Source organism: Columba livia, chromosome Z, assembly GCF_036013475.1.
Source record: "Columba livia isolate bColLiv1 breed racing homer chromosome Z, bColLiv1.pat.W.v2, whole genome shotgun sequence".
In the NCBI taxonomy this organism is placed as follows: domain Eukaryota; kingdom Metazoa; phylum Chordata; class Aves; order Columbiformes; family Columbidae; genus Columba; species Columba livia.
The window spans coordinates 36,115,380-36,135,458 of record NC_088642.1 but is presented as its reverse complement, the minus strand read 5'-3'; the positions used below and the strand labels follow the sequence as shown (position 1 = coordinate 36,135,458).

General features: G+C 37.9%; 1 protein-coding gene across 5 annotated transcripts in view; it reads right to left on the bottom strand.

Moving 5' to 3' along the window:
- The window catches only part of MCC (MCC regulator of WNT signaling pathway), a 205,466-nt gene that overhangs the window by 166,256 nt on the left and 19,131 nt on the right, over nucleotides 1–20,079 (bottom strand). For all 5 annotated transcript variants that reach the window (XM_065045399.1, XM_065045400.1, XM_065045402.1 and 2 more), the window contains one exon: nucleotides 9,647–9,858. In XM_065045399.1, the coding sequence (XP_064901471.1) occupies nucleotides 9,647–9,858 (212 nt within the window). The remainder of the gene's footprint in view (nucleotides 1–9,646; nucleotides 9,859–20,079) is intronic.

Below are 20,079 nucleotides of genomic sequence, written 5' to 3'. Positions count from 1 at the left end.
TTCCTACCATGATGAAAAACAGAGTTTAACAACACAGTGCAACAGAGCTATTACCATAATCTGTCTCCCAGCTGAGTAGTGATAATGTGGTTTTCTAACCCAAAATGAAGCAATCACACTGAAACAGTTCTTCACAAAAAGTACAAACAGTAAGTGCAAGAGAGCGCATGTGCAGAAGTACTCACCTCCCATTTTCTCTGCACTGGCACCTAAATAGTTCCTCGAAACAGCTGTGCTGACAATCATATGTTCATTAAAAAAAAATACAAACCCAGAACAGAAAGAGAAGCAGCAAGTTTGAACAGCAGCAGCAGCATCCTGTACCGCCTCAGGTCAGTGTCCCAGACCTGATACTGTCAGGGGAATAATTCCAGGAAGCACAGGCATCTTGATGAACTTAACCATGGCACTGACAGGTTTCTATGGGCAGGAACCCTACCTTGTCTCGCTTGGTTGGCAGGATAAAGGTTGATCACTCCATTATAACTGAACTAGCCCCGAACTGCAAAAGCTCTTTGAGTCCATTTTCAACTGTGCACTGTGGTTAAGATTTTCACTTTATTATCAAAATTCCTGTATATAATATAACAAAAACATACAGGTTCATTATGTGCATAAAAGGGGAGGGGAATAAGTCTTCTCATCTCTTTAATTAACGAGGATTCACAGAAGCTCAACAGTGCCAACTGCAACTATGTCAGGTCAACACTTCCAACTCAAACATCAGGCAGAAAAGCTGGTAAAGCAGAAGATCCTGTGTCAAGGCTACATTGTAATCTTTCCTGCACACCAGAACCCAGGAGATTCACTTTGCTTCAACAGACTAATCTGGGCCTCAGGCTCAGCTTAGCAAGACCAAGCAAGGTAAATATATTAATACTATATTCTATGTAGCTTTGTGCAGTGGTGCTGGGACAATGTACCAGGTGAACCACTCTTCATCTCAGGCAACCTAGAAAAAAAAAGGAGTAAAAAGATCTGCACACCTGCACTGGAGCTAGAGCTCTCGTAACTACAGCAAACATAATGGGATGCACAGTTACAAGTCAGAATCTAGTCAGGATACAAAATCCCTGCAACTGATTTAAATTACAAGTTTTGAAACTTACACGCACTTGTTAAAAGCCCCATTTTCTATAGCATCCGACTGCCGCATGCCAGTTCTCATCATTCAGTTACAACCTTAGAGCTGGGACAAAATCCACCATTCTGTGCACTTCACCTTCATTATATATTGTGAGAGATGTTGTTCAACTGTCACATAAAAGATCCAAATAAAAGCCTCGGTCAAAAGGATCTATTAGAAGGCTGCCTGAACAAATATGCCCTATGGTGACACCCATCACATTGTGCTGTGACCGTCTGCAGACAGAAATAGTAACAGGAAAAAAAAAAAAAAGAACCTCAGCACAAAGTTGTCAAAAAGGGGCTATAATGCTATAATGAAATCATCTGTCATGGAGAAAGGGAGAAAGAAATTATGTCAATATGTTACTGAAGGGAATTTTCAAGAAACTTCATAGTTTGCCTTTTGCTCACTTCTATGTCTGTTACAATCCAGTAAGGTTAAAAGACAGAAAAACTACATTTCAAATAAAGCAAACTAGTCTTGGCAGACCTAACCTGTAATGTCCCTTTTAACTCATAAAAGAAAAATGAATAGCTGAGCACTATTAGAGGGCTATATAAACCAGAATGGTATAAACACAATGCGTAATCCTATTACACCTGATGCCTGCTTCAGACAAACAAACTCCATTTCAATGCTGGTTTGAATTCAAAGACAAAAAGTAAACAGCTTCATGTATCTCCACACACAAAAAACATCTGTCAGACAAAACTGTCTGTGTGCCTGCTTTCTGACTAGCCAATCCTCCTGAATCTATATCCCAGTAATCAGTTACTGCATTAACGGAATTGTCGCATTCTATTTTTAGCCTGGCAGAATGGAAATGATGCCTAGTTTGGAGGCAAAGGCACAAAAGGCAAGGTTGTCTTGGGCACAAATCTTTTATTAAGAGTAGGCTCTACTGTCCACACCACTAGAATCTTCTTCGTCTTCAGGCCTTCCTGCCTACTACAGCTCCAGCTGAAGGAATCATTAGACTGTACTTTTACAGTAATAGCTTTTGTTGGCATGAAAAATAAATTTTAATACCCATCACATCTAGGACATGGAAAACAAATGGCTGCAAGAGGAGGAAAGGAAGAGACACAGCTCCTGTGGTTTCCTGTAACACTATGCACCGGTTCCCAAATACAGAACAGAACCTTTGACAAAATAACTTGGAAAAACTGGATCTGTGCACAAGTAACCGAATTCTGACATATCCTACAAAGTGGCTACAGCAATTAATAAATTCCTTGAAATACATAGAATCTAAGTGTTTTTATCGACACAAGCCTCATACAGAGGGACCAGAAAGGCATTGCTCTCTCTCCTGTCAAAAATATGTGTCCTGAGAGCATAGGATACATGACGCTTTGAGGCCAAATTTCCATGTCTGTAAGGGAAAGGGTGGGGAAGCTGAAGGAGCAGAGCTTCCCAAACCAAGGAGCAAACAAGCCTATTTTAGAAAAAGAGAAGATTTGGAGCGAGCATGGAAAAGAAAAAAGGAGCAGACTTTGCCAGAAACGGCCATACCAATTTTACTGAGATATAAACCATAAAAACTTTAGAAATTAAATGAGACCCATGGCAGTAGGTTCTCATTAACAGAGACACCACACAAATGTACAAACCAACCATGGAATTACCTTTCACAGTACAGTTCTTGATACCAGCCCCGAAAAGATCATTTCCCAAAACAAATACCTGTGTGATTTCAATAAAACTCATATATAATTTACAGCTGATGGCTATACATTAAACAATAGGGAAAACTCTTCATATTTAGGATAGTTATTAAGAGCATACCTTGATTGCTGCAAATCTCTACGAAGTCATTTCTTTCCCAATCCCCTAAAGAAGTATTTTTGCTTTCTTCATAACCAGAAATTCCTCCTGTTTTTAAGGAGTCAATTTTTACATCTACATGCACAAGCTTTGTTAAAATAAGGCAAAAAGGTAGCTTACTAGAGTAACAGCACACATACAAGATTTACAACTTTTGGGGAGGATAAGTGGTATGGATATTAATTTTTACTCCCTAAACACACTAACATTACAGTGACTTGTGACTTATATACATAAGATGGACAAGCAAACACCTATCATCAGTGGATAATTCAATCATATCAGTGTTTTTAGGGAAAGACTGTTGATTACACCGGCACATCCCCTGCCAGTCACACAGCAAAGGACGCTAGAAAATTCAGCTGGCTGTCTTACAGCCAAGCTGGGAGGTGTGGTACGAAGTAACAGAATAATTGATGTATTGTCAAATGGTCTCAAGTACTAGAGAAAGGGCCAAGGAGATTAAATTCAGCATTTTGAATTTCAGCGCAGGATGTCATATGTGAATATATGCCAAATACCAAGCATCTCTGTAATATTCTCTTGCTAAAGTACTAAGTACATATTATAATGTTAAGGTACTGCAAGAAATCATAACATGCTCAATAACATGACAGCAGTACAGAATTTACATGCAGATCACTTAATTTACATTTACATGCATCTCAATGCACAAAAACGGTTATTGTGACTCAAGATGAAACAGCCCGTTAATGTTGTTTCAAGTAGCTACCCAGAACCAGCTGCACTACAGTCTCACATAAACAGTGATAATTATTAAGTGTGCTCTTTTTATACCCAAAAGCTATCTCTATGAATAGGCCACAGTAAGTTAGGTTTGCCTGATTAGGGAGCAGACCCTCTAGGTGGGATAGGAAAAGCTACCTCTCCCTAAATAAAGTAACGGTGACTTCTAGAATACTATCACTCAGTATAAACTATGCCAACTAAAAATAATAGCTTTCTCAAAACAATGGTTCTGTCTGTCGTAACATGCAGCTCAATACTCTTAAGGAGGAAAAATTAGCATTCAAGGAGTCTGACTAACAAAGAGGTATCACAGTAAGAATATCCATTTTCAGAGCACATGACACTTCCTAAGACAAAGATATTAAGTTCTCATCTGCTAGTGATCATGCTGAGAAACTAATGCTAATATAACTACATATTGCTTTGCCATTAATATTTCCAGTATGTGTTCATACTTTATCAACTTTGGGGTTGTGTACCCAACAGAGATGACATCTCCATTAGGCACAGTGAGTCCACGGTCAGAACTAAATTTAGTATAGTCACCTTCATTCTGCTGTGCAGAGAGCATACCATGTTACACAGATGTACAATCAAAATGGTCTGTTCCCAAGATCAACAAAGTCCTTAGTAGCTCCGATCGAGATACACACACATGTAAATCAGACAGGAATAGCTGAAGAAGAGCTTATTCCACAGTAGTTACAAAGAAATGCATTAAGAATCTTGGTGCACTAGCTTTCTGTTTTGTTCTTGATAGAAACACTCCAAACCCAGCTCCCTTTAAGATGAGAATTAAGTGCAGATTTGGCAGGTTGAGCAAACTGCATCGATGCCCTCCTGCCTAAACACACCCATCTTGCATTGACAAGATAAAGCAGGATTACATCTGTTTATCGCTGGCCAGAACGATGAGAGGCTGCAGGAAGCGATGCTGGCACCTCTGTAAATATGCCACTCTCTCCAAGAAGAACCACATCTGTGGCACTTGCATGGCTGCTTTGAGGAGGAAATAGCAACATGAGCTTCTGAAAGCAAGTCGTCATGAAGAAATCCTACCACACTCTGTTCTCAAAAACATAGCTGTACTCTTCCCCTCTGCAAGTCAATCATACTCTCATCAAATTTTTCTATGTTTTCAACCAAAAATGCTCTGGCAAGGAAGATGCAGTCAAAAAGATTCCAATAGAGCAGGAGTGTCTTTGGAAGGAAAACCAGAGATTAAAGCATCCTGGATCACAGCAGTCCCTGGACTGGATAGTTTTTTTTAAAAAAAAAAAAGGAGAACATACTGAAGGTCATATTTCAAAAATGTAAGATCTCTGTGCAGAGGCTTTCTCAGCAAACCAGAGTTCTTTACAGTTAAAAGAATAAAGGTACGAGATCATATTATCATGGCAGATGAAACAATCCCAATTGGTTTTACTTATGTAAATGTAGCTACTTCTGACAACAAATACATTCATCTTAAAACAACAATGAATTAAGGCAACAGAAACTAACAGTAAGCACACAGACATGTACTAGCATTTATATGCACACATTCTACTAAAAAAATAATCAAGTTAATCTAGTCTATTTTAATGATGTGCAAGGAGAATATGAAAAGTGAATTAAACATATCCAAATTTTACTACTTCAGCTTATTAAACTTCACTGGCATTCTAATGTGACAATGCCTATCATATGGGGATGCTGCCCCATGCGATGTTTTCAGAGAACAGCAATACATCAGCTCCTACAATAGAGAGCTGTCCCTCCTGCTAGCGCCATGGGGAATGCGTCACAATTGCATGGCTGCGTGGGAAGTGAACAGATGTGACACCACATGAACTAGCTGTTTCACTGCAGTTACATGACTGTGCACATTAGTGACCCTTGTACAACTTTGAATGTTCAAGTACAAAGAAAAAACAACTCACAAGCATGCACATGCACAAAGAAATCCTTTGAAATGCTTGGATTATTTTCTATCCATGAAGAATATTTAAATTATTTACATCCCAATGCAATACAAACTAAACCCATAAATGACTACATTTGGAACATACGCAAGGGTTCCTATCAGAGATATCTGCTGTAGTATTTAACCTAATGGGATGAACACGTACATCATCAGTAAGTGGTGACATGTCATGTTAAAGGTTATATGTTAGTCATAAATACTGGTACCAAGGTGAAAAGATATAAAAAGAAATGTGTTCTTAATATTTAGGTGTAAAAATGTGAATCTGAAAACACTGAAAGAGTTAAACACCCTATAAAAACTACAGAATAAATTACTGAGGTAAAACAAAAGCTGTATCTGAACATGTGTTAATAAACCACAACATAGCAAAATGACTTGAAATGAACAGATAAAAACATATGCAATGAGTATGAATGGTTGAATTTCAAACAGCATTTAAAAAAAAAATTACATTGCTCCTTCAGAGCAGCTATTATGTTTATATAAAGTCCTGTAGAGCTGTACTTCACAGGATTTCAAATGCATTAAAAACACTCACTGTATAAAAACTAAGCAAAGCAACAGTGGGCTGATGTTCATTTAGCTTTTGCAAATGGAAAACTTAAATGTTAATGGCAGTATGGACACCCTCTGTATTGACCGAGGAGTACAATTTCTGCTCTAGAAGTACATCATCACAATAAGGATGTCTTTAGCCTGACTGCACAGTTTAAAATCAAAAGGAAGCTGTCAGAAAGATAAACAAGAAATTAAGTAATAAGAATTGACACTCCAATAGGGAAAAACACTTCAGGGTGCTGAGAGAAAAGCAATCAGATGAGTCCTAACCAGAAAGCACCTAACTGGTTTATGGTCACCCATACAATAGTTACTTTGGTTAACCTCTGAGTATCTATATATCTACAAAGAAACGTAAAAAAATCTGCTTTTAAGAGTGTGTCCATAAAGCTTGTGTACATGCATTTGGGAGAAGATGCCAGGAACTGTTCATCCAGGAGCGGGATGACACAGAAAGGGTCTGTTCTGCTTTTTTGTAAGCGTTCTGAAGAAGATAAATCTCTCTGGTTAACTTTAGGATCATTTAGAGTTCCAGATATAAAAGTCCACACAGAGTCTGTTTTTAAATCTCTGTCCTTCTATTACACAACTTTACAAAAAGAAGTTTACAATCAGCTCCTGAAGGGAAGAAATTAAGCTATTAAGCCTCCATCAGTTTTTTCAAAGCAATCCTGGTTACAGTATAAAGGCATCTGCCCAGCTCCTTGTATACAACTGAAAAAGTTCCCTGGATTCAACCCATAACAATGTGAAAGCTGAGATTTGTCATTTCTGTGAATGAATGCAAGGGAGTAGTTTGGCTTGTCATTGTGGCAAAAGCAGTTACGTCAAACAATCTCAGAAAAGACACAGAGAGGGAAGTACCCATATTAAATCGCCGCTCTAAGAAGGCTATGTCTATCTCTTTGAAGAGTCTAAACATAGACTAAAGTAAGCACACCCCTCACTATTAAAAATTGTGTAATAGGAATAAATGTAAATAGTGAAAAACAAAGTAAATAATTCTCACAATTTTCTCCTGTTCCTTTATCTCTCAATTTTAATAAAGCCAAACCAAAAATTTACATATGACCAATGACACCAACACTCAGCAGGAGTCAAATGAAGATGTTATTGTGTTCATCTACATATGAGAGACTGCTGATTCTACTATGGCTTGAAAGAATATAGAAAGAATATTTAAAAGCAAAAGTATAACAGATACTTGTCAAAACAAAGATCAGGCCATCTTACGTGACAGTAAGCAAGAAGGAGTTTAGAGATGTGAGTAAAAAGAAAGCCGTAATACCTTGGGATATTTATTTTTTACGAGCCTTCGGAACTTTTATTGTTAAGATTTCTACATGTTACAGCAATGCAGTAGCCTTCACGCAGTACATTTCTTGAATAACACTGCACGCCTCTATATTTGCAAATGTACAATATGTTACCAAAGCCCCTAATTTCTGAACCATCATCATTAAGAGACACAGAAAAAGGGCAAATGAGTACATACCCACCTTGAAACCTGCATGAACTGCAGATCCAAAGGACATAGCAACGCACAGTTCCTAATCCAGAAACAAAAGCATGCAAGCCACACTTTTTGCACAGCTGTATTGGCCTTAAGCAGCTTTACTTAAACTTCTGTTAAAGTGCATTCTACATCTTTTAAAATAATCAAATGTGAAACAGCTCATGTCTTTCAAAACCAGTAATCTTTAAGCAAGTCAATGAATGCTACAGGACATGTATAACTGAACAGGAAGTTTTATGTTGATTCATTCACTATCTGCCTTAGACCTAGACTTGCACCTTTTAATGGATTATTGTGAGAGCAGTTTTCAGTGTGGGGAAGTACTTGTTTTCCCATTAGAGTTTGATTTGAGTCCGGCAGTGTTTTCATAGAAGTCAGAGAACACAGGACAGGAATTGTGCTCAGGAAACATTCAAAAAACAGTGCCTCACAGTTTTCAAGCCTGTTCAATATCCCCCTATTAGTAGCTACATTTAGATGATGTTTCTTGCCTTGATGATGACATTACTCAAGCAGGGTCCTACTGAAGAAAAAAGACACTTACTGTTTCTCTTCTATATCCAAAATTTTTATTCTGCTAAAGGAAATATTAGATTGGATGCACACGATTACTCTTTTACAAATCTACATCTTCTCTCTCACTTACTCAAAATTAAATTTCCAGAAAACTACTTGAATGAATAAATAAAGCTGATAATAGGCCTATAATTTCCCAAGTCTTCCATCTTACCTTCTTTCTAATAATACATGTGTGTCTGTTCATTTTCTGTTCTTTCCAGTTTCCAGATGCTTCTGCCCAGTTTTGAAGATCAAAGAGTTTAATGATTTATGATAGCTGATCCCTTACTATCCTTCCTATGGATAATGAGGAAACAATTCCTTCCTTGAACACTTTTCTCCCTTAGATAAGTTTCAATATCTGCATATTTTTACTCTGCATATGGAAACCTTAGGTCCTATAGCAGACCATGTTCAGGAACCTAAATACAACTTAGAAGGCCTTTGAAAACACTTTAAGAATATTTTTCATCAATTTCTTCTCAAATAATGCGGCTTAAAGAAGTTGATTTTCCTCTGTTGCCAGCAATCACTTCCATAGGACACCAAGTCTTGAGCAGGATGTTGGACTAGATAACCTTCTGAGGTTCTCCTACAGCTTGAATTATCCTATGATACTATGAATTAGGACTCTATTTCATCAGTCAAGTGTGCCAATAAACAGTCATTTTAAAAAAGAGAAACATTTTGCTTTCATTTTAGCACCTTTTACTTCTGCACTTCTCCACTTAAACTCACGCAACTCATGCAACATAAATAAGAAACATGCTACAAAATGGGTGGTCTACTATAACATTCCTGGTTTAAAATGAAAACATAAATTTGATTCAAATGCACTGACGGGGAAGCAAGAAATAATGCCCTACTCATTCAACAGTTACTTGTATTTTTACAACGGAGAATAGTTCTTGCCTGTAGAAATAAAAAAGTACAGTGCTAGCACACCAAGGGTTCAAAACAAGTATCAAACAATTTAGGGGGCAGTAATCATGGGAAGAATTTTTCTGCACAACACTTCTGAACCATCTGACACCATACTTAAAAATTGGTAGGAAATTTTCAGACACAACTCCTCTTCTGTTAAACTGTATAAATGAAAAACTTCAGTTTGGCTCCTCACAGACTTCTACCCTTTTTGATGAAAATCAGTAATACAAGCTTTGGAAATACTATACACCTATTAACCACTAAAATCACATTGGTCTTCTGGTAAATGAAAGACAACAGAAACACGGCATGAGGGTTCAAAGGTTTTGAGGCTGGAATTAATATACTGCTTTGGAAAGAAAACAAGAAGATATTTCTACAAAATTTTAAACCACAGGCAAAATGCACTTACAGTGTTGGCTAGTTCTAAGTAGCTTCCTCCAACAGATCTGCTAAAATTTGAGGTCTGAGCTAGAAGTCTCTGCAGAGCAGCCTGTTGACTCGCATTGCTTCCACCATTCTCCAGTACATTTTGTAGTACAAAATGACTCTGGAGGTCTGGGCTCTGAAGGTCTCTTGCTCCTGAATCATACTCCCAGCTTTCTCTGGCTCCTGATAAGGCACCTAAAATGCAGAAATGGAAAAACATTATAGTATGGACTGTATATATAAAGAACACATAGAATCACGGAGTATCTCAGAGACACATAAGGATCATGAAGTCTAACTCCCTGCCCCTCTCATGACTACTTAAAACTAAACCATATGATTAAGAGCATCATCCAGACACTCCTCGAGCCCTGACAGGCTTGGTGCCGTGACCACTTCCCTGGGGAGCCTGTTTTAAGTCACGAGCCACCCTCTTGGTGAAGAAACGTTTCCTAATGTCCCATCTGAACTTCCCCTGATGCAGCTTCATTCCATTTCCTCCTGTCCTGTTGCTGGTCACCAGAGAGAGATCAGCACCTCCCCTTCCACTGCTCTCCCTGAGGAAGGTGTAGGCTGTGACGAGCTCACCCGTCAGCTTTCTCTTCTCCAAGATGAACAAACTGACCTCAACTGTCCCTTTTAAGTCTTGCTGTGATGACATTTCATGATCTTGGTTGCCCCCCTCTGGACACCCTCCAACAGTTTGATGTTCTTCTTATACTGAGGTCCCCAAAACCACACACGGCACTTGAAAGGTGGGGCTGCACCAGGGCAGCGCAGAATGGGACAACCAGCTACGCTGTGCTTGATGCACCTCAGGACATGGCTGGCTGCCAGGGCACACTGCTGACACATGAATAAGTCTGCTTATCTTTCCAGAAAGAAAAAAAGCAAACAGCTCCACCAGCATTATTCCCCATCTTGAACATGCTGACAACGCCAGAAAAGAAAAAAAAAAAAAAAAAGAAGAAAGTAAAGCATTTTCACAGATCATTTAATAAATTACAAGATCCAGAAGAAAAAATAAAAGCATTTGCATACATTATTTAGTATAGAGTAAAAACAGTGTAATTTACCTGAATGAACGAGTGTCAGTTACTAGTTAGATTGAAAAGTAGCACTGATCAAAGAACAACAGGGAAAAAACGTAATTCACCTCTTTTTGCTTACTGGATACCAAGACAACACATGAATCTTTTAGCCACACAGTTCAGCATTTTTTTATGTTAGCACTGCCTTTGTTATTATCTCAGGATTGCTTATTTCAGTGACACACAATCACAAATTACAATTCAATGTAAGAATATAATCATGTAGCTACTGACAAACAATGAATACTTCAGAGAAAGTTTCTGTATCATGAAGCTGTGGCATTGCTTTTCCTCCATATGTGATTCTTCCAGTTCCCTACAGGCAGAGATGGGCTTAAATCCCAAAACAAATTTTAAAAACTTGTCTTATTTTATCCCTGTTTCATCCCTAGGTGTTTCTTTCTTCTTCCCATACAACTGTCTCACTCCTTTTAAAATCTTGTTATGTTTTAGAGTCAACAATTTCCTATGGCAAAACTTTCCACAGTAGACACGAGATTATTTAATAACCCTGGGCAGCACTGTAAAATTTCATGCGTAGCATAATGAAGACTAAAAGCAATTAAAGTGACTTGTCCAAGCACACATTCCAAGTTAATAGAAAAGTCAGAGCAGCACTACAGACTATAGCAAAACTCTACATCCACCGTGTAATCATCAAACCATAAGTAATTGTCTGTAATGCCGCTCTATTAGTTTGAAAGCTTTTCCTTTTTACGAGCTAGGTCCCTCTCAAATATTCATTAGCATTCTGAGTGAGTGTTTGCTAATCAGTGGTTATCACTTGTACAGTACAATGCCATGGAGAAACAATAAACTATATAATGAACTATTAGGAGAATGCCTCCCCCTTGCCAAGAAAGTTCAAGCTGCAAAGTGCAAATAGAGAAGCAGCCAGAAGGGAAGTAAGATGGCAATTAATCTGCAGCTTTAGGTCAATATCCTAACACCCTGTAAAGCAGTTATGCATAACAAACTGACTTAAGAAACCCAGATGTGGTTTCCCTGCCTTACTGTAAGGAGAATATGCTAGTCTTTGAACATGTATATAGAAAATAAAACAAAAAAGTATTACAGTTTATACCAATAAAATTACCATGATTCATTACCACAGTTCCAGGTAAAAATTTAAGATTGGTTCAATTATGTTTACACCGAGAGCATGTGCTACCTTACTTAATCTAACTACATGCTGCAAGCTGTCCAACAGCATTGAGCTAGGATGGTTCCAGATAGACACCAGCCGTATTTTACATCATGGGTGGTGCACGACAACTAGTGACAACACACAAGGTTAGGAATCTCTGCCCTCTTATGGCCACAGCATACTGTGCAGCAAAAAAACCAGCAGCCCACAGAGCTGAAGGAGCAGAAATGTCTCAGGAGCTTGAGGGGCACAGGGTATAGTTCTGTCATCTCCTAGGTTTGACAAGGGAAACAACTCTACCTGCACAACCATAGCCACAGAATTAAGAGAGATGGTTACATAATCCTCTTTCTACAGAGCTAAATATGACACGTATTTCAACAGAGCACATCCACTAAATTTCCATTACTCAAATGACATTGTCCTGCAAAAGGGCTTTCACATTCATTCAATTAACAATAGTAGCTTTGCTGAAGACCTAGGTGGCCTTCATAGATTGTACCATTTGATAGCAAATTGGAAGTGTTAACAGCACCCAGCTTGCTCAGAAGTCACCTGTCAATCACAGGTGGATCCAGGAAAGACTGCTTTATGACTGTATTGTGACTGTATTTTTAACCCAAGTTTTCTTCAAAGTTCACCTATGTACTCCTAATTAAGCAAAAACAAAAACAAAATAAAACAAAAGGCAAGAGGAGATGACTGTTACAATGGAGGGCATTTCCAGTATTTTATTTTGGGCTTAACCTTAGTCTCTAAACTAAATTTGCCCACTTTTTCCCCAACAGATTCCAAAACTGGCTGTTAAGATGCTGTCCTGCTGGGTCACGCACCTTTTAAGTCTCAGCTCTGCAGGGAAACTCTGCAGTTCTCAGAACTGAGATTTCGGTTATAACTGAAAATTAAATTGGGAATTAACATGCAACTCTTACAGTAGTAACCAGAAAAAAGGTATCATTAGGCATGATAGCACACCAAGAGCTGATATCTGACCTGATAACTAGGAATCTATAGTTCCTAAATCTGTTTTTAAGAACTAATCCTCACAGAACTACAGACATATCCTATAGCAGTTTTCCCTGTTGCTCTACACTTAAAATCATATGAAACATGAAATTTACATATTAAATGAACAAAAATGATTAGCATCAAAATTTCCAGGCAATAAGTATGCTGGAAAAAAAAAAAAAAAGAAGACTTATACTACTACGATTATTAAGCAAAAAAAGGAAAAAAATGAGTTGTACGCTATTTGTATCAGCCAAGTATTATAAGAGCATATAATTGGTTTCAAATTTCAGAACCAATGTTTCAATTCCAGAGTAAGACAGTTAAATCAATCCCTTTTGGACTGAATGGATACATCAAACTTCTCTAAAAGCGCAGTATGAAAGCTTCTGATTCTCAATAAGTGTCTACACAAGTATTCTTCCTAGTACTACTAGCACTTATCTGTCTTGACCTTTAATTAACTCTGGGTGCAATTCGTGTTACAGCAAACACTCAATACCTAACAGGAACCTTTTGTTTCTAGTCTTGTATAGAGTAGATGAGTAGATCATCTAAGTATATGTGCACCCATGAGCAGCATTCAGGTCAATCACAGCAGAGCAACCTAAATCTTGTCTGAAATATTTATTTAAAGATTTTGGCTTTTGCCAGGTTTTCCTGTTAATTTGGTTCATCACAGCTGTTACTTATTCCCCTACAATTTACAATTATTTAAACTTCGACATATGACATTAAAGAAAAAACAAAGGACAGTTTACTTTGATGACACATACAAGATTTCATAATTCCAGTTGGTGAAATGTCCCAAAGTAACTTTAATCAATTTCCTTGACAAATATCACTATGATAGGATACCTTGCCCATCTGCATTGAGACTCAATCTTACCACCTGCAAAGCTCTCAGTAAGAACACAGTGTCTGTGTCCTGGTACAGGTGTCACCTCATCATGCTGATGTGAAAGAAAATGGCATTTCAGCTTCTCTACTAACTTCTCTGCTTAGAAGCCTTCAATTCTGCAGCAGGGAAGCAAGTGCCTACCATAACTACAAGCCTACCCAAAGCCAAGCTTTTTGGTTTGGCAAAGGTTAGCTTTACCAGCCCCTGCTGACAGACCAAGTGTTACGTGATTTCATCTTTGCTCATAGAGCAGGAAAGACAACTCACCAAGATGGCAGGGTGCTGAAGATGTATTAGTTGCTGAAAGGATATGGGATATCATGAGAAGTGGGGTATTGTAAGATTAGCCCTGCACCAGCTTCTTGAATGAGCCGGACTTATGAAGCATGGCAAACATGAAGACAGTTGGCAACATACGACACCACGAGCACAATCAGCCTCTAGGTCACACAGCTACACCTCACTCAGTGAGAAGTGTCTTAACAGCAGACACCTAAAATCCAGTCACTGTTTTTCATGAGGTATCAGTGACATTTAGTTACTTAAACTTCCTTGAGAAACTCTGACATGTAACACAGAATGTAAGTTGTATGTGCATTGGGCACAGCTTGCAGATTTTATTCTAGAATATGACGATTTTGCTGCTGGGAGTTAACTCCTCTCAGTTCAGTGTTTCAATCAGCCATGATATTGCAATCAGAAGTTGCATAATTATTTTAAAATATTTTCTTCATTGTTTATTACACGTATACAATTCCTGGAGATATCAGTCATCTGATTCTACCATGGCATTTCACACACTGGATCACTCAATAGGCATAAATAGGTTACAGTTTAGGCAACCAGTGACTCTGCAGCTTTTCAAGTTGAGCCAGACAGGTCCTCTCTTTACCATTTTGTTCAATATTCAAAATTCAGATTCTGACTGACCAGAGACAGAACATTGAACTCCTATAAGCTGATGGAAAAATTTCAAGGGTCAAACGCACTTTAAAGAAAATTCACACATTGAAGAAAGCTGCAATTGCTCAAGCAACATATGAAGTACAGTAAATCAAAACTGAAAAGAAGCTATGTTCCAAAAAGGGATAGACTTTATATTAAGCCAGCCTGATTAGAAAAGTGAAAATTCAGTCATATTTGGAGCTTATTGAAACTATTTCCATTGTTTTCTACATAACACCATGTGTGTCCATAATACCAATGTTCTTCATAACACATTAAAACCCAAGTGTTTTCTGTCACATTCTGCTGCCCGGGGTGTTTTTTGACCAGGAGACTTACAGGAAACTAATGAGAAAGTGGGTACAACTTTTTCGTTCACAAAAACCTTCTGTTAGAACTGTTTATGTCTGCAATGGAACCTACTTAAAAAACCACAAGATAACCACAAAACGCTTTATGTGAGTCAGTGAACTACTCCCACATAGGAATCAAAGACCAAAGGCTCCAGCTTCACTGCACGTGGTTACCACCTAGTACACACACTAAGTCTGTCAGCTAGAGTAACTCTTTCCTGTTTACCAGGAAACACGCTCTAAAACCTACTTAATATTTTGCATCGAATGACAAAACCATATGAATGACAGCATGGCAAAAGAGAGATGACAATAACTGCCCCTCCCATCCACAGGTGGGTGAGCCTGCTAATTTAAAAATACAGCAAACTTCCTTCTAAATATCTATTACAAGTTCTAGCAGAATTCAGAATAAAACAACTTTTCTTTTTTTGAGGGGAAAAAAAATGTCTGCAGAGGAATAAATTTTAAATACATGCTCAGCTCAGCATTCAGTCCTAAAGAAAATTCTCATCAGAATTTTTCTGAACTCTCCTCCAGTGACCTAGAAGGAAATAACTTGCTATAGAAGAAGCAGTAATGAGAGACGATTTATCTCTAGTACAAGGTTCTGTGGGATCACTATCTACGTCTTGTTCCTCCCACCATAGCTTTATCTGGTTTGATGAACGCTGCACAGAAGATACTGGGTTAGGCTACGTTATTTCAGTCCTCCTCTCCTTACGATTGCAAGTGAGGACAGCAAGCTCTCAGTGGAGGAAGCCACACCATGACCCACCCTGACTGAGGCAACTTCATGGGAGAAATCTGTTTCATGAAATAGATCTCAGGGGAAAATTGAACCAAATCAATCATTTTTGACCTAAAAATAAATGCCTTGGACTTCTCAGAAAAATGCATTTGACACCTTTGATAATTTTTGTCTAGATTCAGTGTTTTCTAAATTTCGCAAAGAACAAGAAGGTCCACAACACTTTGATATTATGCCAAGACAAGCAAGTATACTTTGAAAGAGTATAAGAAGCACTTTATATGCTTTTACTAGTACTAGAAACATACAATACAATGCACATGCATTACAGAGATCACAAAAAAAACACATCACTATTTAACAAATGACCTAATAGAGCATAATCTTTTTGCCATAGAAATAAGGCAAAGAACAAATTGAAAAAGTATCCAAAATTTGACTGAAAGAGTAAAATAATTTCTGTTTGAGAACATATGACACTAATACTCAGAATACACAAGAATTCTCTTACAGACTTAACTCAGTAAAATAGACCTTCTCCTGTTATGCTTCATAGTGGCCGCTGGAGGCTGATGCAGAGTTGTAGGTGCGTAAGTGTAGTATGTACAGCGAGTGCAGCCAGCTCACCCTTTGCCTCCCCTGTTTCCCTGAGCTACAGTTACAACATTTTCATATCCTGCTGGTATGTTTCTTCAAATCATCACAAAGCCTCACCTGTATTTCAGGTTCACTGAAGTATCCTCGTATTTGTACATTCAGAATTTAGGAATTCTGGAATTTTGTGCTGCTGAACTCACTACAGGGTACAAATATATAGTAAATCTGTGAGATTCTTAAATGTACCTTTAAAGAAATTAGAACAGTTAGAAACTTAACAAGTAGTCTTGTTAAATAAAGTAATGCTAGCATATCTTTTTTTGGCTTTTTTTTTTTTTTTACACTCAATTATATATTCCTCTAAGTAGATTTTTACCAAGTATAAAAACTACCTAAAATCATAAGAAATAAACTGAATGCCCACATGAAAATTAGAACACATAAAAGAACGAGCTTGCCAAGAATAAAACCATGAAGTAGACAATCAAAGTTTGTATCAGGTAACTCATTCTTTATAAAGTCTTGAGAAAGTAAGACATTTAGTGATATGTCTTGTGAAAAAGTTTATCTCATTACAGTTTTCCAGTCATACAAAACAGCTTTGCGGATGAAGGACCCAGGACATGCATACTAACAAATACTTGTGGAATTTCAGCCAAATGACCTTCATCAAATTTATTTCAATTACTGTAGAAATGCAAATCTGTAAGATATTGTGTTTTCAGTACTTCCCAGTAGACTGGCATTGGCCGTATAGGAAATGATGAAACACAAAACAAAAAAACCACAGTATCCATGACACCCTCATATACCTGTCCTTGAATCTGGAATAATTTAAGATTATCTTTGAGACGTGACAACCATTTTGTCTATTCAGACACAAGAAATGGATAATGGGAATGATTTATCAACAGTCAGGAAACCAAAGTCTCCCAGAAACCAGGTGTTGTTTAATTACCAAACTAAATTTTGCCAGAACACTTAAGTCTAAAGTCTGCATTGCACTTAGGAATTCAATCTAATATTTCTTTTGAGGTTTATAGTCAGGGAGACAGTAATCCTTTTTTTTTTTTCCCCTGGAAATTAATTATGTCAGTAAAAAGAGGTGTATATAGTAATAGGAAACAGGGCACATAAACCTGATATCATACTGAGGCTAGATGAAGTTCCAACACAGCTTTCAAGTACAGTATCTGTACTGTATACACTGTATTTTTTTTAACAGTTATTTTCTCTTACATGGTAATTTTTTCTATATGTAAACAATCACCTTCCTTCCCCAGATTATCTTCCACTCAAAAGAATCTCAATTTGGATCTGACTTCAATTCATGTGTACCAAAGCAAACAAACAAAACATCCTGCATCTGTTGTCTGTCATTGTCACGTTGTTGCTCACTGTTTTATGAACCATAATATGTTAGATCTACACTGGCTCTATTAGAAGTGGGCAGGCTTACATCACCATGTAAGTCAGGAGAGGCTAAGCAGAAATTTGCTGAGAGGGCACCTTTGTTTTACAAAAGCTTGAGAGTGGGATGTGCACATCCCCAAGTCAAATGACGCATGGCTTCTGTGAATACCCCAGCTGCACCCTTCTGGTTTCTCAAGCTTATCACAGTTTGTGTAGAGAACACAAACTAGAACAAAGTGATGAAGTGATGCTGTAAGCCAGTTCCACGCTCCATATGTCAAGCTACAGCTCCATGTATTGCTATGCAGTTGACCAAGAAGCCTGCACAGCACTGGCTGTGCAGTAACATTACTCTGGACCAAGCCACAGCTGTGATGCTTTGCAGAGCTGCGCGGTGGCCAAGGACCAGTCTCCAGCTCCAGATCCATGCTTCTGTTGGGGCCAGACATTCTATCAACTTTAGGTAGCAGCAGCTATCAAGAAGTGCAGCTTCCTGCATTTTCCCCATAGGCATGCTCTGACCCCCCCAGTCTGTCTGTATTCCCCCTTCCCTCCAATTTTTTAAGCTATCTGGTAATTTCAAAGACATTTGACAGCAGTGTCATAGTCTCAGACATTAATTCCATGGAACGCACAGAGATGACAGACACTATTAGTGCTCCTGCTGAGGAAAATAACACCCTGTGATGCAATGCTCAACCTTGATTAGACACACTAGGGAAAAAAAAAAAAAGATAAAAAAAAATCCCACACATGGAAGAAGGTCAGGAAACTGAGACAAAGCAAAAAGAATTTGTTCCTCCTCCAGCAAAAAAGTAAACTCTGCTGCTCCTGGTGACAGGACATGGCAAATGCTAAAAAACAGCATGGGTTCAAAGACTCAGTTCGGCAAGACAGTATTACAGATGGTGGGAGACAACACATGTGCGAACAAGTGCAACCATCTCTACTCCAAAGTCCTGAACTGAAATTAAATAGGGAAGCATCATTACATGCTCACCCAGTTCCTATTATCTTCTCTAACCATGTCTTTTTCACTACTCCAAGAGACAGGATACCATTTCAGAATAACCTCTGGTATAATGCAGATTAGCTGTTCTAACATTTTACAAATATTCAAACCAAAAGAAAGACTCAACCAAGTCCATTGCCCTATCAGACACCAGAGAACCCATTCTGTAGGGATGAGTTCCACCCTTTGTAGATTCACTGGTGTTTAACATATACTATACATTGCAGTTTTAATAAGATGAGTCAGCTGTCAATCACAAATCCCTTGGAAATCCAGGTTTGTTTGTTCTGCTGCTCAGAGAATGTAGCACTCTATGCTCCTATAGACAAACAAACAATTACCTATATTCTGCTGCTTTGCACAAAGATGGCAGGCAGTATCAAAAGAATATTTAAAAGTAATAAACCACTTACAGTTAACGTAATTTCATATGTAGTCGAATTCAGCATAGTAGATATTCACAGCTTTTCCAGTCAAACAAATCTAAGGTGAAACTTTGCTCGTAAATCTCACGAAAATCTGCACCCCACCTTTGAATCAATATGAACCCTGTTGTTTTTAATTAAATATAGCATCAATAAATTTGATCTTGCCATTAGTTTCTTGAAGGCAATTTATTTGCAGTAAGATCAAACATGGAATTAATGAAAAGCAAAAGCAATGATTTTCCAGCCCCAACTTGCCTGCCTCTGATGTTTACCCGCTACTGCTATTTGAGGTTGAATTTCTACCATTTCTTTGATTAATTCTCATGCTTGATCCACCACCTAAATAAATAATCACATCAAAATTTCAAGTGAATTCTTTTCAGTAAAGGGAACAAGGGAGTTCGCTATGAACTAATTACTCCTAACCTACAGCCAAAAATTACTTATGACTCTGGTACTCATAACTATTTACCTAGATTGTAAAATCGCATCAGTAAGAACATGCAGCTTTCAGTTGGACAGGAGACCATATGCCTGTCTAAAGAAAGAATTTATTAATAAGCAGAACCATTTCTTGTTTGTCTTCAAAAATGATGGGTACTAGAAAGAGTACTCTTTATCATGGAGGAAAAAATGGCAATTTGCTAATTACCCGTAAAGAGCTAGACAAATCTATACGACATATAAGTAATTCTAATCCTCGCTTTTACATAAAACATATAAAACTATGTAACCCTGAAAACCTGGCAGAAGCCACAGCTGTTCAGGCA